Source organism: Natator depressus, chromosome 7, assembly GCF_965152275.1.
Source record: "Natator depressus isolate rNatDep1 chromosome 7, rNatDep2.hap1, whole genome shotgun sequence".
Lineage (NCBI taxonomy): Eukaryota > Metazoa > Chordata > Testudines > Cheloniidae > Natator > Natator depressus.
Genome location: NC_134240.1, coordinates 33,635,130 through 33,654,873, shown reverse-complemented (window position 1 = coordinate 33,654,873; position 19,744 = coordinate 33,635,130). Strand labels below are relative to the sequence as shown.

General features: G+C 43.7%; 1 protein-coding gene across 1 annotated transcript in view; it reads right to left on the bottom strand.

Annotated features, from left to right (window-relative positions):
• Positions 1-672: 672 nt before the first annotated feature.
• Positions 673-19,744, bottom strand: part of AHNAK (AHNAK nucleoprotein) — a 36,969-nt gene continuing 17,897 nt past the window's right edge. Inside the window, exon 5 of the mRNA XM_074958099.1 lies at positions 673-19,427. Within this exon, the coding sequence (XP_074814200.1) occupies positions 1,494-19,427 (17,934 nt within the window). The 3' untranslated portion in view covers positions 673-1,493. The remainder of the gene's footprint in view (positions 19,428-19,744) is intronic.

Genomic DNA, 19,744 nt, shown 5'->3' with positions numbered 1-19,744 from the left:
CCATGAGCCAAAATACACCCATTCTAGTTCCTTCCCTGTGCCTTCACTAGGGGCTTTAAACCATGCTCTCCCCTCATCAGATAGGGGAGGGATTCACTGGGAGTTTCACCCTCCCCTTGTACTCCCTACCCGGGGAAGTTGCTTTGGATCTCCTGCCACCAGACCCTTCCAGTGTCTGATGTGGATTTGCTGGAGGATTTGCCCATCCTGGGTTGGGAGTGGTCACTGGGTGTTATCCTCTCCTCCCTATGTAGGAGTGATTCCAGTTGTGTCCAGGAGGCTGGGGACCAGAAGGGAAGGGAGCATGGCATCAGGCCTGTTCCACTTGTGTCTGCAGGATGGGACAGCTATAGTGGCTGTGTCTGGCAGGGGGTAATCGGGCTACAGGTGTGGATCAGAGAGGGCAAAAGCAGGGGAGCCAGGTGTATCAGCTAGAGCACCTGTGTCCAAAGGAGGTGAGGCAGAGGAGGGAAAGGAGTCCAGGTAGGGTCAGTTCCAGCTGCATCCAGGGGATGGGAGCAGAGAGCTAGGCACTGGGAAGCTTTTGCATGTGTCTTGGGGGATAGGGGAGAGGTACAGCTGGAGCATTTTAACCCCCACCCCCTACAACAGCAAAGCGACAGAGGAGCAAGGTTAATAAACAGTTTATTTGCATTTTACAAGATCAATCTTCTTACATTCTCAATTCATTTGCCATTAAAGTGCTGAAAGATTTTTTTTAAATCAAGATACATTTGTTAACAGAAATTATAACAAATATCAGAAAAGTGGCAGTCACAGATTTTTGCACCATAACTAAGAAAAGTCCTCTCTTATAATACAAATAATGAAACAAACATATGGAGACAACTAAGATGGTGTCAGTCAAATCCAACCAAAACAGGTTAGTCATTTATTGGTAAATTCTGTTTTTCATCATAAGCAACCAGGATTCGCTAGTCTTAAATTAAACTGGGGTACTTTTCTTATCACCACAACTATCAAAGCTAATAGAAACCATAGCTTTCTGTGATAAACACTCCGTGTCATTTTAAACCCCACATTACAAGGGAAAGTGACATATTTCAGTTGTATCTATATATTTTACAGTGTTTTCAATATATCCATTCTCATTATAGAAATGTAAGCCCTGCAAATAAAAGCCAAAAGGTAATTAAAATGGAAACATTATTTCCATAAACCAACACTGAAAATATCCAGTAAAATGAAAAGGATATCAAAATAGCTTGCTAGTAAACTTAAGCTCTCAGCATTTAATGCGCAAACCAAAGTCATGAACACAAAACTTTCAAATACATCAGATGAACTGTAGTACAGCTCCAAGGTCACTTGCTTTAAACTCTCCTCTCTTTTGGGTAGGCAACATGAAGTCTAACATTTCACTAGGTGCCACTCATTTTATTGCTGACGTTGAAAATATTTCAAGCTATGAAATTTATATACAAACACACAGAAGGTATATATATATACACAGACATATTTACACGGACGCTTTACTCTTTCTTTTTGGCAACGGTCAGTTCTACCGCTGGCACTCGGAACCCCCCCTTTGTCCCGCTGTCATTACTCGAAGAGGAAGACAGGCGGGATTTCTTGGACGTTAACGAGACCCCACTCCCTGGCATCTTTCCTGCTTCATCGTCACTTCCAGTTACCTCATAAGAACCTTTGTTTTTTGACCCTATCCCTCCAAATGTTCCAAATTTCATCTTGGCCTGCTTTTCTTTCTCTGCTCCTGAGCTGCACTCAAACTCCAAGGTGCCAGTGGGGGTTGACTGGGAGGAATGTTCATCGCTAAAGGAAGATGACCGATGACGTGGCTTTTTGCTTTTAAATAACGAAAACTTCCCTTTAGGTGAAGTGGCAGCAGCCTCTCCTCCCCCCAGTTCACCCTCCATAGAACCTAGACTTGCCTTGGAACTTTTCAAATCTCCTTTAGATCCTGAAATGGACACGGAGGCTTCTGGTGAGCCAACACTGATGCCTTTGCCTTTAGGTTTTGAAAAATTAAACTTTGGCATCTTAATTTTAGATTTCTTAAGTTTGACATCTGGCTCTTCAAACTCAGCCTCCACCGCACCAGCATGGATACTGGCATCTGGCTGAGGGAAGTTAACATCAACCCCTACTTCTCTTCCTGTTACCTCATGTCCTGAAGACACAAATTTAGGCAATTTCATCCTGGGGAATGTCACTTTTCCTGATGCACTTTCTAAGTTACTTTGTGGAAAATTCATATCTATGCCAGGACCTTTGATTCCTACCTTGGGCTCTTTCAGACTACCCTCTATCTTTGGTCCAGAAACATGAAGACCCCCTGCAACATTTGGCACATTCATTTCTACATCAAAACCAGAAGATGAAAGCTGTGGCCCTTTGAATTCACCACCTGAATGCTGAATGCCCAAGTGTGGTGCCCCAACATTTACGTCAGGAGCTTTCATGTCTCCAGAAATGCCAAAACCTCCTTTGATTTTAGGCTCTTTCAAATTTACATCAAAATCTGACCCAGAAACTTTTGGTGCTGATACACTGAAGGCAGGACCTGTTAAACTGACATCAGGAGCATCAGCAGCAATACCCACCCCAGAAACCTTCATGCCTTGGGAACCTGAAATGTCACATTTGGGCAGTTTAACTGACGGTATTTGAATATTTCCACTTGAACTTTTGATGCTGATATCTGGTGCTTCCACTCCAACTTTTGGGCCTTTAACATCACCAGCAATATTAACATCACCCTTTAGGTTTGGTCCTTTTAAGTTAAAGTCAATGTCAGGTGCAGAGATTTTTGGAGCTGAAACTTTAAGTGGTTGCATTTTAAATGTAGGCCCTTTCAATTCTCCATCAATCCCTGAGCCAGTAAGGTCTCCTTTAATTTGTGGTCCTTCAATATTAACACCCATGTCAGACCCCTCAACATGAGGAGTAGAAATGCCAAATTGGGGGAGCTTCAGTGAAGGAAGTTTAATTGCACCTCCTGGACCTTCCAAGTTAACATCTGGTGCATCTACAGCCACTTTTGGGTATTTAATGCCACCAGAAAGATCAAGATCTCCTTTTAAGTTTGGTCCTTTCAAATTTACATCAAAATCTGGGGCAGAAATACCTACTGATGGCATTTTCACTGTAGGCTCTTTGATATCAAGATCTGGGGCACCGAGATGTACATCCATGCCTGGCACTTTCATGCCCCCGTCAATTTGCGGGGCAGAAAATCCAGTGTCCCCTTTCATGTTCAGATCTGCTTGAGGTCCCTCCAAAGTTGGAGATTTAAACTTGGGCATTTTAAGCTTTCCTCCAAAGCCTTTCATATCAACATCTGGTGCATGTATGTCCACCTTTGGACCTTTAAGGTCACTAGAAACATCCAGGTCTCCTTTTAGTTTTGGTCCTTTCACGTTTACATCAAAATCAGGTCCAGAGACTTGGGGCATTGAAAGGTTTACTGATGGCATAGTCACCTTAGGTCCCTTCAGTTTTGCATCTAGTCCTTCAGCTGCAGGAATACTCACACCTCCTTCAATACTCGGAACTGAAACATCCACACTTGCCGAGGGGAGCTGCACATCAGCTCCTTCTAAATTCAGACCTGGTTTCCCTATCTTGGGCAGTGAGAACTTGGGAAATTTTAGTTTTCCTTCTGGACCTTCCAGTTCTGCTGTGGGAAGACTGACATCACCTTTTACTTTTGGTCCTTTCAAGTTAATATCAAGATCAGATGCAGAGAATGAAGGAGCAGAAATGTCCACCGAAGGCAGATTCACTGTAGGTCCTTTAAGTTTCATGTCAGGGGCATTAATGTTTGCATCAGTACCTGGGATTCTCAGATCACCTTCCATTTTTGGACCAGCTATATCAATATTTCCACTTGGAAGTTTGACCTTAGGTTTCTTAAGATTGATATCAGGACCTCTAATGTTAACATCAGGGAGATTCGCGCTGATACTTGGGGCTGTAACGTCAAGACCTGGTGACTTTATATCACCTTTGATACCTGGTGTGGAAACCTCCAAATCAGGTGCTTTAAATTCTCCTTCCATTTTAGGAGCTGTCACAGAAGCATCAGCTTTGAACTTAGGTGATTTAATATCAAACTCAACATCTGGAAAAGAGATTTTCCCAAACATTGGTTTCTTTCCTTTGGGGGATTTGACATTAATATCTCCTTTTATTGTTGCCTCTGGGCCAGTTACATTCAGATCTAAATCAGGAGATTTCAAATTTGCATCAATCTCACCACTGGGTAGATTCATATCAAATCCACCCTTCTTTCCTTTAATTTTAGGGCCACTCATATGAAGTTTAGGCATTTTAAATTTGCTTTTCTTTCCTTTGCCAGAAATGCCAATATCAGGAGACTCCACATTCAGTTCACCTTCCGGGACAGCAATATCCACTTCAGGAGATTTGATTTCTGCCTTAGGACTTTTAATTCCAAACCCAAATTTTGGTTTCTTAAATTTGGGAAGTTTAACATTTCCCTCAAGGCCCTCAGTGGTCACATCTGGACACTCAACATCAAGCTCAGGACTTCTAATCCCAAATTCTGGGCCTTTGATATCAACTTCAGGACCTTTAAGATTACCCTCAATCTTGGGAACAGAAACATCAAAGTCCCCCTTCATTTTATGACCTTTCAAATTTAAGTCAATGTCTGGCATTGAGATTTTGGGTGTCTTAAAATGCATCTCAGGCATCTTAAATTTTGGCCCTTTCAGTTTTCCTTCGGGACCTTCAATGTCCAAATCAGGAGCGCCAATATCTATCTTAGGACCTGAAATATCAATCTCTCCCTTTGGAAGATTTACATCCACATCTGGGCCTTCCCCTTGGAACTCAGGCGTACTGAATTTAGGCAGCTTCATTTTGGGTAACTTCAGTTTTCCTTCAGGGCCATGAATATCGATGTCTGGTGCATCAATGTCCACTTTGGGACCTTTGATATCAAATTCAGGACCTTTCAAATCACCCTCTATTTTTGGACCAGAAAGATCTAGGTCTCCTTTCAGTTTAGGTGCCTTTAGATTCAGGTCTACATCTGGCATGGAGATTTTGGGTGCTTTAATGTGCATTTCTGGCATCTTAAAGTTAGGACCTTTCAGTTTTCCTTCTGGGCCTTCAATGTCAAGATCAGGAACATCAACAGACATTTTGGGGGATTTAATGTCTATCTCTGGACCTTTTAAATCACCTTCTATCTTAGGGACAGAAACATCCATGTCTCCTTTAATTTTAGGGCCTTTTAAATTTAAATCAATGTCTGGCATGGAGATTTTAGGTGCCTTGATGTGCATTTCAGGCATCTTAAATTTGGGACCTTTCAATTTTCCTTCAGGCCCTTCAATATCCAAATTGGGGGCATCAATGTCCATCTTAGGACCCGAAATATCAACCCCTCCTTCTGGGAGATTTACATCCACATCTGGGCCTTCCCCTTTGAACCTAGGCATGCTGAATTTAGGAAATTTCATTTGGGGCATTTTCAGTTTTCCTTCTGGGCCATGAATATCAATGTCTGGGGCATCAATGTTCACTTTGGGACCTTTGATATCAAATTCAGGACCTTTCAAATCCCCTTCCAACTGAGGTCCAGAAACATCTAGATCTCCTTTCAGCTTAGGGCCCTTAAGGTTGAAGTCCACATCCAATTTAGGGCCTCTGATATCAACCTCAGGCCCCTTCAAATCCCCTTCTAGTTTTGGAACAGAAACATCCACATCCCCCTTCACTTTAGAGCCTTTCAAATTAAAGTCAATGTCTGGCATGGAGATTTTAGGTGCTTTAAAATGCATGTCAGGCATCTTAAATTTGGGGCCTTTCCATTTCCCATCAGGGCCTTCAATCTCCACATCAGGGGCATCTATGTCCAATTTAGGGCCTCTGATATCAACCTCAGGCCCCTTCAAATCCCCTTCTAGTTTTGGAACAGAAACATCCACATCCCCCTTCACTTTAGGACCTTTCAAATTAAAGTCGATGTCTGGCATGGATATTTTAGGTGCTTTAAAATGCATGTCAGGCATCATAAATTTGGGGCCTTTCCATTTCCCATCTGGACCTTCAATTTCCACATCAGGGGCATCTATGTCCATTTTGGGACCTTTGATATCAAACTCAGGCCCTTTCAAATCCCCTTCTAATTTTGGAACAGAAACATCCACATCCCCCTTCAATTTAGGACCTTTCAAATTCAAATCAATGTCTGGCATGGAGATTTTAGGTGCCTTGAAATGCATCTCAGGCATCTTAAATTTAGGACCTTTCAGCTTTCCCTCTGGACCATCAATGTCAAGATCTGGAGCATCTATGTCCAATTTGGGACCTTTAATATCAACTTCTGGGCCTTTCATATCACCTTCAAAATCTGGTACAGAAACATCCACATCCCCCTTTACTTTAGGGCCTCTCAGGTTCAAATCAAAGTCTGGCATGGAGATTTTAGGCGCTTTAAAATGCATGTCTGGCATTTTAAATTTGGGGCCTTTCCATTTTCCCTCTGGGCCTTCAATCTCCACATCAGGGGCATCTATGTCCAGTTTAGGGCCTTTGATATCGACTTCTGGGCCTTTCAAATCCCCTTCTAATTTTGGAACAGAAACATCCACATCGCCCTTCAATTTAGGGCCTTTCAAATTCAAATCAAAATCTGGCATGGAGATTTTAGGGGCCTTAATATTCATTTCAGGCATCTTAAATTTTGGACCTTTCCATTTTCCTTCTGGTCCTTCAATCTCCACATCAGGAGCATCAATGTCTATTTTAGGTCCTGAAATATCAATCTCCCCCTTTGGAAGGCTTACATCCACATCTGGTCCCTCTCCTTTGAACCCAGGCATTCCAAATTTGGGCATTCTGAATTTAGGCATTTTGAGTTTACCCTCTGGGCCGCGAATATCTGCGTTTGGTGCACCAATGTCCACTTCGGGACTTCTGATATCAATTTCAGGCCCCTTCAAATCTCCTTCCAGCTTAGGGCCAGAAACATCTATGTCTCCCTTCAGTTTAGGGCTCTTGAGGTTAAAATCAATGTCAGGCATTGAGACTTTCGGTGCCTTGATATTCATTTCAGGCATCTTAAATTTGGGGCCTTTCCATTTTCCTTCAGGACCTTCAATTTCCACATCAGGGGCATCGATGTCCACTTTGGGACCTTTGATATCAAACTCAGGCCCTTTCAAATCCCCTTCTAGCTTTGGTACAGAAACATCCACATCCCCCTTCAATTTAGGACCTTTCAAATTCAAATCAATGTCTGGCATGGAGATTTTAGGAACATTGAAATGCATTTCAGGCATCTTAAATTTGGGGCCTTTCAGTTTTCCATCAGGACCTTCAATTTCCAAATCTGGAGCATCAATGTCTATCTTGGGACCTGAAACATCCACCTCCCCTTTCGGAAGTTTTACATCCACATCTGGTGCCTCTCCTCTGAGCACAGGTGTGCCAAATTTAGGCATTTTCAATTTGGGCATTTTGAGTTTACCCTCTGGGCCGTGAATATCAACATCTGATACATTGATGTCTATTTGGGGGCTTTTGATGTCAACTTCAGGCCCTTTTAAATCCCCTTCTAACTTTGGGCCAGAAACATCTAGGTCTCCTTTCAGTTTAGGCCCTTTCAGATTTAACTCCACATCTGGCATTGACACTTTAGGTGATGAAATACTTAGGAAAGGCATTTTAAATTTAGATCCTTTTGCTTTCCCCTGAATATCCACATCTGGAGCACTCACATCCACCTTTGGTCCAGAAATATCAATATCAGATTTCTTAAGTTTCACATCCACATCAGGGGTTTGAACTTTAGGGCCGGAAAAACTGAATTTAGGAAGTTTAAATCTTGATTTTTTTGTCTTTCCTTCCATATCAAGTTTTGGAGCATCAAGATCAATATCTGGTCCTTTCACTTCAACTTTGGGAGCTTTCAAATCGCCCCCTACTTTGGGAAGAGAAACATCCACATCTCCCTTCAGTTTAGGACCTTTCAAATTTAAATCAATATCTGGCATGGATATTTTAGGAACGTTAAAATGCATTTCAGGCTTCTTAAATTTAGGACCTTTCCATTTTCCTTCTGGCCCTTCAATTTCCAAATCAGGAGCATCAATGTCTACTTTTGGACCTGAGAGATCAATCTCCCCTTTTGGAAGGCTTACATCCACATCTGGTGCCTCCCCTTTGAACCCTGGCATGCCAAATTTGGGCATTTTGAATTTAGGCATTTTGAGTTTACCCTCTGGGCCATGAAGATCCACATCTGGTGCATCAAGGTCAACTTTGGGGCCTTTGATATCAAACTCAGGCCCCTTCAAATCACCCTCAATCTTTGGAACAGACACATCCACATCTCCCTTCACTTTAGGACTTTTCAAGTGTAAATCAACATCTGGCATGGAGATTTTGGGTGCCTTGATGTGCATTTCAGGCATCTTAAATTTAGGACCTTTCCATTTCCCATCTGGCCCTTCAATTTCCAAATCAGGAGCATCAATGTCTACTTTCGGACCTGAGAGATCAATCTCCCCTTTTGGAAGGCTTACATCCATGTCTGGTGCCTCTCCTTTGAACCCTGGCATTCCAAACTTGGGCATTTTGAATTTAGGCATTTTGAGTTTACCCTCTGGGCCATGAAGATCCACGTCTGGTGCATCCAGGTCAACTTTGGGGCCTTTGATATCAAACTCAGGCCCCTTCAAATTACCCTCAATCTTTGGAACAGACACATCCACATCTCCCTTCACTTTAGGACCTTTCAGGTGTAAATCAACATCTGGCATGGAGATTTTGGGTGCCTTGATGTGCATCTCAGGCATCTTAAATTTAGGACCTTTCCATTTCCCATCAGGGCCTTCAATCTCCACATCAGGGGCATCTATGTCCAATTTAGGGCCTCTGATATCAATCTCAGGCCCCTTCAAATCCCCTTCAAGTTTTGGTTCGGAAACATCCACATCACCCTTCACTTTAGGGCCTTTCAAATTAAAGTCAATGTCTGGCATGGAGATTTTAGGTGCTTTAAAATGCATGTCGGGCATCTTAAATTTGGGGCCTTTCCATTTCCCATCTGGACCTTCAATCTCCACATCAGGGGCATCTATGTCCACTTTGGGACCTTTGATATCAAACTCAGGCCCTTTCAAATCCCCTTCTAGCTTTGGTACAGAAACATCCACATCCCCCTTCAATTTAGGACCTTTCAAATCAATGTCTGGCATGGAGATTTTAGGAACATTGAAATGCATTTCAGGCATCTTAAATTTGGGACCTTTCAGTTTTCCCTCTGGACCTTCAATGTTCAAATCTGGGGCATCTATGTCTACCTTGGGCCCAGAAATATCCACCTCCCCCTTTGGAAGTTTTATATCCACATCTGGTCCCTCCCCTTTGAACCCAGGCATGCCAAATTTGGGCATTTTGAATTTAGGCATTTTGAGTTTACCCTCTGGGCCATGAAGATCCACGTCTGGTGCATCAAGGTCAACTTTGGGGCCTTTGATATCAAACTCAGGCCCCTTCAAATCACCCTCGATCTTTGGAACAGACACATCCACATCTCCCTTCACTTTAGGGCCTTTCAAGTGTAAATCAACATCTGGCATGGAGATTTTGGGTGCCTTGATGTGCATTTCAGGCATCTTAAATTTAGGACCTTTCCATTTCCCATCTGGCCCTTCAATTTCCAAATCAGGAGCATCAATGTCTACTTTTGGACCTGACAGATCAATCTCCCCTTTTGGAAGGCTTACATCCATGTCTGGTGCCTCCCCTTTCAACCCAGACATTCCAAACTTGGGCATTTTGAATTTAGGCATTTTGAGTTTACCCTCTGGGCCATGAAGATCCACGTCTGGTGCATCAAGATCAACTTTGGGGCCTTTGATATCAAACTCAGGCCCCTTCAATTCACCCTCGATCTTTGGAACAGACACATCCACATCTCCCTTCATTTTAGGGCCTTTCAAGTGTAAATCAACATCTGGCATGGAGATTTTGGGTGCCTTGATGTGCATTTCAGGCATCTTAAATTTAGGACCTTTCCATTTCCCATCTGGCCCTTCAATTTCCAAATCAGGAGCATCAATGTCTACTTTTGGACCTGACAGATCAATCTCCCCTTTTGGAAGGCTTACATCCACATCTGGTGCCTCCCCTTTGAACCCAGGCATGCCAAATTTGGGCATTTTGAATTTAGGCATTTTGAGTTTACCCTCTGGGCCATGAAGATCCACATCTGGTGCATCCAGGTCAACTTTGGGGCCTTTGATATCAAACTCAGGCCCCTTCAATTCACCCTCAATCTTTGGAACAGACACATCCACATCTCCCTTCACTTTAGGGCCTTTCAAGTGTAAATCAACATCTGGCATGGAGATTTTGGGTGCCTTGATGTGCATTTCAGGCATCTTAAATTTAGGACCTTTCCATTTCCCATCTGGCCCTTCAATTTCCAAATCAGGAGCATCAATGTCTACTTTTGGACCTGACAGATCAATCTCCCCTTTTGGAAGGCTTACATCCACGTCTGGTCCCTCCCCTTTTAACCCAGGCATGCCAAATTTGGGCATTTTGAATTTAGGCATTTTGAGTTTACCCTCTGGGCCATGAAGATCCACATCTGGTGCATCAAGCTCAACTTTGGGGCCTTTGATATCAAACTCAGGCCCCTTCAAAACACCCTCGATCTTTGGAACAGACACATCCACATCTCCCTTCACTTTAGGACCTTTCAAGTGTAAATCAACATCTGGCATGGAGATTTTAGGTGCCTTGATGTGCATCTCAGGCATCTTAAATTTAGGACCTTTCCATTTCCCATCAGGGCCTTCAATCTCCATATCAGGGGCATCTATGTCCAATTTAGGGCCTCTGATATCCACTTCAGGCCCCTTCAAATCCCCTTCAAGTTTTGGAACAGAGACATCCACATCACCCTTCACTTTAGGGCCTTTCAAATTAAAGTTAATGTCTGGCATGGAGATTTTAGGTGCTTTAAAATGCATGTCGGGCATCTTAAATTTGGGGCCTTTCCATTTCCCATCTGGACCTTCAATCTCCACATCAGGGGCATCTATGTCCACTTTGGGACCTTTGATATCAAACTCAGGCCCTTTCAAATCCCCTTCTAGCTTTGGTACAGAAACATCCACATCCCCCTTCAATTTAGGACCTTTCATATTCAAATCAATGTCTGGCATGGAGATTTTAGGAACATTGAAATGCATTTCAGGCATCTTAAATTTGGGACCTTTCAACTTTCCCTCTGGACCTTCAATGTTCAAATCTGGGGCACCTATGTCTACCTTGGGCCCAGAAATATCCACCTCCCCCTTTGGAAGTTTTATATCCACATCAGGGCCCTCCCCTTTGAATCCAGGCATGCCAAATTTGGGCATTTTGAATTTAGGCATTTTGAGTTTACCCTCTGGGCCATGAAGATCCACGTCTGGTGCATCAAGATCAACTTTGGGGCCTCTGATATCAAACTCAGGCCCCTTCAAATCACCCTCAATCTTTGGAACAGACACATCCACATCTCCCTTCACTTTAGGGCCTTTCAAGTGTAAATCAACATCTGGCATGGAGATTTTGGGTGCCTTGATGTGCATTTCAGGCATCTTAAATTTAGGACCTTTCCATTTCCCATCTGGCCCTTCAATTTCCAAATCAGGAGCATCAATGTCTACTTTTGGACCTGACAGATCAATCTCCCCTTTTGGAAGGCTTACATCCATGTCTGGTGCCTCCCCTTTGAACCCAGGCATGCCAAATTTGGGCATTTTGAATTTAGGCATTTTGAGTTTACCCTCTGGGCCATGAAGATCCACATCTGGTGCATCAAGGTCAATTTTGGGGCCTTTGATATCAAACTCAGGCCCCTTCAATTCACCCTCGATCTTTGGAACAGACACATCCACATCTCCCTTCACTTTAGGGCCTTTCAAGTGTAAATCAACATCTGGCATGGAGATTTTGGGTGCCTTGATGTGCATTTCAGGCATCTTAAATTTAGGACCTTTCCATTTCCCATCTGGCCCTTCAATTTCCAAATCAGGAGCATCAATGTCTACTTTTGGACCTGAGAGATCAATCTCCCCTTTTGGAAGGCTTACATCCACGTCTGGTCCCTCCCCTTTGAACCCAGGCATGCCAAATTTGGGCATTTTGAATTTAGGCATTTTGAGTTTACCCTCTGGGCCATGAAGATCCACGTCTGGTGCATCAAGGTCAATTTTGGGGCCTTTGATATCAAACTCAGGCCCTTTCAAATCACCCTCGATCTTTGGAACAGACACATCCACATCTCCCTTCACTTTAGGGCCTTTCAAGTGTAAATCAACATCTGGCATGGAGATTTTGGGTGCCTTGATGTGCATTTCAGGCATCTTAAATTTAGGACCTTTCCATTTCCCATCTGGCCCTTCAATTTCCAAATCAGGAGCATCAATGTCTACTTTTGGACCTGAGAGATCAATCTCCCCTTTTGGAAGGCTTACATCCACGTCTGGTCCCTCCCCTTTGAACCCAGGCATGCCAAATTTGGGCATTTTGAATTTAGGCATTTTGAGTTTACCCTCTGGGCCATGAAGATCCACGTCTGGTGCATCAAGGTCAATTTTGGGGCCTTTGATATCAAACTCAGGCCCTTTCAAATCACCCTCGATCTTTGGAACAGACACATCCACATCTCCCTTCACTTTAGGGCCTTTCAAGTGTAAATCAACATCTGGCATGGAGATTTTGGGTGCCTTGATGTGCATTTCAGGCATCTTAAATTTAGGACCTTTTAGGTGTCCTTCTGGCCCTTCAATTTCCAAATCAGGAGCATCAATGTCTACTTTTGGACCTGAGAGATCAATCTCTCCTTTCGGAAGGCTTACGTCCACATCTGGTCCCTCTCCTTTGAACGCAGGAATGCCAAATTTGGGCATTTTGAATTTAGGCATTTTGAGTTTACCCTCTGGGCCATGAAGATCCACATCTGGTGCATCAAGGTCAACTTTGGGGCCTTTGATATCAAACTCAGGCCCCTTCAAATCACCCTCAATCTTTGGAACGGACATATCCACATCTCCCTTCACTTTAGGGCCTTTCAAGTGTAAATCAACATCTGGCATGGAGATTTTGGGTGCCTTGATGTGCATTTCAGGCATCTTAAATTTAGGACCTTTCCATTTCCCATCTGGCCCTTCAATTTCCAAATCAGGAGCATCAATGTCTACTTTTGGACCTGACAGATCAATCTCCCCTTTTGGAAGGCTTACATCCACATCTGGTCCCTCCCCTTTGAATCCAGGCATTCCAAACTTGGGCATTTTGAATTTAGGCATTTTGAGTTTACCCTCTGGGCCATGAAGATCCGCATCTGGTGCAGCAATGTCAACTTTGGGGCCTTTGATATCAACATCAGGACCTTTCAAATCACCCTCAATCTTTGGAACGGACATATCCACATCTCCCTTCACTTTAGGTCCTTTCAGGTTCAAATCAAGATCTGGCATGGAGATTTTAGGTGCCTTGACGTGCATTTCAGGCATCTTAAATTTGGGACCTTTCAGCTTTCCCTCTGGACCTTCAATGTTTAAATCTGGGGCATCTATGTCCACTTTGGGCCCAGAAATATCCACCTCCCCCTTTGGAAGTTTTACATCCACATCAGGGTCTTCCCCTTTGAAACCAGGCACACCAAATTTGGGCATTTTGAATTTAGGCATTTTGAGTTTACCCTCTGGGCCGTGAACATCCACATCTGGTGCCTCAATGTCAACTTTGGGGCCTTGGAGATGAAATTCGGGACCCTTCAAGTCGCCTTCTAGCTTTGGAATGGAAACATCCACATCTCCCTTCATTTTGGGACCTTTCACATTCAAATCAATGTCTGGCATGGAGATTTTGGGTGCCTTGATGTGCATTTCGGGCATCTTGAATTTGGGACCTTTCAGCCTTCCTTCAGGACCTTCAATATCCAACTCCAGAGCATCAATGTCTATTTTGTGACCAGAAATATCCATTTCCCCTTTTGGAAGCTTCACATCCATGTCTGGTCCCTCTCCTTTGAACCCAGGCATGCTGAATTTGGGCATCTTGAATTTGGGCATTCTGAATTTACCCTCTGGGCCATGAATATCCACATCTGGTGCATCAATATCAACCTTGGGGCCTTTGAAATCAAAATCAGGACCTTTCAAATCTCCTTCAAGTTTAGGAGTGGAAATATCAGCTTCCCCTTTTATTTTAGGGGCTTTTAAATTCAGATCTACATCAGGAACAGAGATTTTTGGGGCCTTGATGTGCATTTCAGGCATTTTAAATTTGGGACCTTTCATTTTTCCTTCTGGCCTGTCAATGCTGATGTCAGATGCATCAATGTCCAGTCTGGGGCCTTTCATATCAATCTCAGGTCCCTTCAAGTCACCTTCTATCTTTGGGACAGAAACATTCAAGTCTCCCTTCAGTTTGGGCCCTTTCAGATTTAAGTCCACATCTGGCATGGATATTTTTGATGGTGACATTTTCCAAGAAGGCATTGAGAATTTGGGCCCTTTCAGTTTTCCTTCAGGACACTCAAGATCCATATCAGGTGCCTCAATGTCTAATTTTGGCCCTTTAATATCAATTTCAGGTCCTGTCAATTCACCTTCTATCTTTGGAACAGTAACATCCATCTCCCCCTTCATTTTTGGTGCCTTGAGATTCAGGTCTACATCTGGCATGGAGATTTTAGGTGCTTTAATATTCAGTTTAGGCATTTTAAATTTAGGTCCTTTCCATTTGCCTTCTGGGCCTTCAATGTCCAGCTCTGGAGCCTCTATATCTACTTTGGGAGCTGAAATATCAACCTCTCCCTTTGGCACGTTTACATCTATATCAGGTCCTTCAAGTTTAGGGCCTGACACATTAAATTGAGGCATCTTCATTTTGGGCATTTTCAGTTTTCCACCTGAACCCTGCAGCTCAATATCTGGTGCATTAATATCTATTGAGGGGGCTTTGATGTCAACATCAGGACCTTTCAAATCACCTTCTAGCTTTGGAATAGAAACATCCACATCTCCTTTTAGTCTGGGACCTTTCAAATTTAGGTCAATATCTGGCATGGAGATTTTAGGAGTCTTGATGTGCATTTCAGGCATCTTAAATTTGGGACCTTTTATTTTTCCTTCTGGTCCTTCAATATCCAAACCTGGAGCATCAATATCCACTTTGGGACCGCAAATATCCACCTGTCCCTTAGGGAGTTTCACATCCATGTCAGAGCCCTGTCCTTTGAATCCAGGCATGCCGAACTTTGGAAACTTCATTTTTGGCATTTTCAGTTTGGCTTCTGGACATTCAAGGTCAACATCAGGAACATCAGCGTCAACTTTGGGGCCTTTAATGTCAATGCTGGGTCCTTTAAAATCACCTCCCATCTTTGGAACAGAAATATCCATCTCTCCTTTCAGTTTACGTGCATTTAGATTCAGATCAACATCTGGCATGGAGATTTTAGGGGCCTTGATATTCATTTTAGGCATCCTAAATTTGGGGCCTTTCAGTTTGCCTTCCGGACATTCCAAGTCCAAGTTAGGCACGTCAATATCCATTTGGGGACCTTCAATATCAATTTGGGGCCCCTTAACATCAATGCTGGGTCCTTTCAAATCACCTTCCATCTTTGGAACAGAGATATCCATATCTCCTTTCAATTTAGGTGCCTTCAAACGTAGGTCCACATCTGGCATGGAGACTTTGGGTGTCTGAATATTTAGCTCAGGCAGTTTAAACTTGGGACCTTTCACTTTACCTTCTGGCCCTTCAATGTCTACACTTGGGATATCAATGTCCACTTTGGGACCGGAAATACCCACATCCCCTTTTGGAAATGTTATATCCATGTCTGGTCTCTCCCCTTTCAGCCCAGATACACCAAATTTAGGCATTTTCAGTTTAGGCATTTTCAGTTTACCGTCTAGGCCGTGAATATCCACATCTGGTGCTTCAATGTCCACTTTGGGGCCTCTGATATCAATTTCAGGAGCTTTCAATTCCCCTTCCAGCTTTGGAACAGAAACATCCACATCTCCCTTCAGTTTAGGGCCTTTCAGATTCAAGTTGATGTCAGGCATGGAGATTTTAGGGGTCTTGATGTGCATTTCAGGCATCTTAAATTTGGGACCTTTCAGGTGTCCATCAGGCCCTTCCATGTTCAAACCTGGAGCATCTATGTCTATCTTGGGACCAGAAATATCCACCTCTCCCTTTGGAAGTGCTATATCCACATCTGGTCCCTCCCCTTTCAGCCCAGGTACACCAAATTTAGGCATTTTCAGTTTAGGCATTTTGAGTTTACCCTCTGGGCCGTGAATATCCACATCTGGTGCATCAATGTCAACTTTGGGGCCTTTAAGATCAAATTCAGGACCTTTCAAATCACCTTGTGTCTTTGGAACAGCAACATCCACGTCTCCCTTCAGTTTAGAACCTTTCAAGTGTAAATCAACATCTGGCATGGAGATTTTGGGTGCCTTGATGTGCATTTCAGGCATCCTAAATTTGGGACCTTTCAGTTTTCCCTCTGGCCCTTCAATATCCAAATCAGGAGCATCAATGTCTACTTTAGGACCTGAGAGAGCAATCTCCCCTTTCGGAAGGCTTACATCCATATCTGGTCCCTCCCCTTTGAACCCAGGGATTCCAAACTTGGGCATTTTGAATTTACCTTCTAGGTCATGAAGATCCACATCTGGTGCATCTAGGTCAACTTTGGGGCCTTTGATATCAAACTCAGGCCCCTTCAAATCACCTTGTCTCTTTGGAACAGAAACATCCACATCTCCCTTCAGTTTAGGACCCTTCAGATTCAAATCAATGGCTGGCATGGAGATTTTAGGGGTCTTGATGTGCATTTCAGGCATCTTAAATTTGGGGCTTTTCAGGTGTCCTTCTGGCCCTTTGATGTCAATGTCAGGAGCATCCATATCTAGGTTGGGGCCTTTTATGTCAATCTGAGGTCCCTTCAAGTCACCTCCTATTTGTGGTTCAGAAACATCCATGTCTCCCTTCAGCTTAGGCCCTTTCAGATTTATATCCACATCCGGCATGGATACTTTTGATGGTGACATTTTCCAAGAAGGCACTGAGAACTTGGGCCCTTCCAACTGACCTTCAGGACTTTCAAGGTTAATGCCAGGAGCTTCAATGTCTAGTTTGGGGCCTTTAATGTCCACAGTGGGTCCTTTCAGATCCCCTTCAATCCTTGGCCCTGAAATACCACCATCTCCCTTCAGCTTGGGGGCATTTAGATTCATGTCCACATCTGGCACGGAGATTTTTGGTGTCTTGATGTGCATTTCAGGCATCTTAAATTTGGGACCTTTTAGTTCTCCCTTGGGTCCTTCAACGTCCAATCCTGGAGCATCAATTTCTACCTTCGGACTGGAAATATCCACCTCCCCCTTTGGAAGTGTTACATCCACGTCTGGTCCTTCCCCTTTCAGCCCAGGCACGCTGAATTTTGGCATTTTCAGTTTAGGCATTTTCAGTTTACCATCTGGGCCATGAATATCCACATCTGGTGCATCAATGTCCACTTTGGGGCCTTTAATGTCAATTCCAGGAGCTTTCAACTCCCCTTCCAGCTTTGGCACTGAAACATCCACATCTCCTTTCCGTTTAGGATCCTTCAGATTCAAGTCGATGTCTGGCATGGAGATTTTAGGAGTCTTTATGTGCATTTCAGGCATCTTAAATTTGGGACCTTTCAGGTGTCCTTCTGGCCCTTTGATGTCAATGTCAGGAGCATCTATATCTAGCTTGGGGCCTTTTATGTCCACAGTGGGTCCTTTCAGATCCCCTTCGATCCTTGGCCCTGAAATACCCACATCTCCCTTCAGGCTAGGGCCTTTCAGACTCAGGTCCACATCTGACATAGTGATTTTTGGTGTCTGACTAATTAATTCAGGCTTCCTAAATTTGGGGACTTTCCATTCTCCTCCAATGTCTATATCTGGTGTGCTAATGTCTACCTTGGGGCCTGCAATAGCAACCTCCCCCTTAGGAAGCATCATACCCACACCAGGGCCTTCCCCTTTGAAACCTGATGCAGTAAATTTAGGAAATTTCATTGAGGGCAATTTTATTTTTCCTTCACCACTTTGAATATCAACATCAGGAGCCACAAGATCAGTCTTGCGATCCTTGACACCAACTTTGGGACCTTCTAGTGTTGGAGAGGACACTTCCACCACTCCCTTCAACTGAAGTCCTTTGAGAGCCATGTCCACATGTGGCTTTGCAACTTTAGCACCTTCCACTGAAGGCACTGTAAATTTCAGTTTTTCCTTTGGACCTTCCATATGAACAGATGGAGCTGTGATATCCAGGTGAGGAGCCTGTATCTTTGGCGCAGAAACGTCTACACCTGCCTGTGGTGCTCGAACATCAGTATCAGAAGCTGAAGGTGAGAAGCCAAATTTAGGCATCTTCATTACAGGCATTTTTATTTTTCCTGGGCTTTCAATGTTAATTCCTGGAGCTTTAATGTCCTGCATATCACCTTCAATGCTCGAAAGAGGAATGTCCACCCTTGGAGCTTTGATATCACTTTGAATCTTAGGGTCAGAAATATCAACTGAAGGACCCTTGATTTTTGAAAATGATACATCAACTTTGGGACCTTCCATATCACTTTTTATCTTGGAGCCTGAAATATCAAATTGCGGCAGTTTGCCTCCTGGAACTTCAGTTTTAACATCTATACCTGAAACACCCATTTTTCCATTTAATTTAGGGCCGGTAATGTGAATATTTGCATCCAGGTTTCCCCGCTGTCCGTTTGCATCGATTCTGGGCAAGCTGCTCTCTGGGCTTGTGACTCTAGTGCCAGAAACATTAACTGATTTGACAACATCCACACCTGGAACTTGGATTTCTGCTGGTTTAAAGTCTGTCTGTGTTCTCAGGTGAGCGCCTGTGACTTGAGGTCCTGAGACATTTATCTCAGTGTCCACCTTGGGCTCTCTCATGTGCACGTCAGGGGCACCAAAGTCCAACCTTTTGGTGGATGATTCAACTGTTGGTCCAGAATATGAGATGCCACTAGGTCTACCTCTGATCCCCATACTGAAGTCTGTTGATCGGGTTGTTTTCCCAGACAAATCCACCTGTGGTATTTTGATCACGGTTTTCCCAGGTTCTTTTTCAATTTCTGTTGTTGTTATATGAGTGAGTTGATGGCTTGGAATCTTAACTTTAAATTCTGGGCTGCTGATGTCAATCTCTCTTGCTCCCTCATGTCCAGTGACATCTACGGTATAAGCTGTGACCTTTTTGGTGACGGTAATGGTTCTGCTTTCTGTGTGTTCAGCTTCTGCTGCATCTTCTGACTTCAGACGTGGTTTAATTTTCGTTGTGTATATTCTCCTGTACTGTTCGTCATCCCCACTCTGGAAATAAGAGACATTGGTTAACACCAGAGTGTCATAAAGAGAGATTTGAAGGAGAAGGGGGAGATTGGCTAGTGCTGCAGTGTGAAATAATCACTGGCCTTGACTCCCTCCTGAAGGGTTGCAATTTGCATCTCCTTCCTTCAGGGGGGCTGCTGTGACAGAAGGTCAAGTCACCCTGGGCCCTGCTGCTCTTTTCTATGGACAGCTTTACATTCATAGGAGCTGCTGCCCCACAGAGATGCTGACGCAGCATACCTGGCCTGTCCCCATCCCAGACCATCTCTGCAGTGGCTGACTCCAGGCTCTCAGGGGTA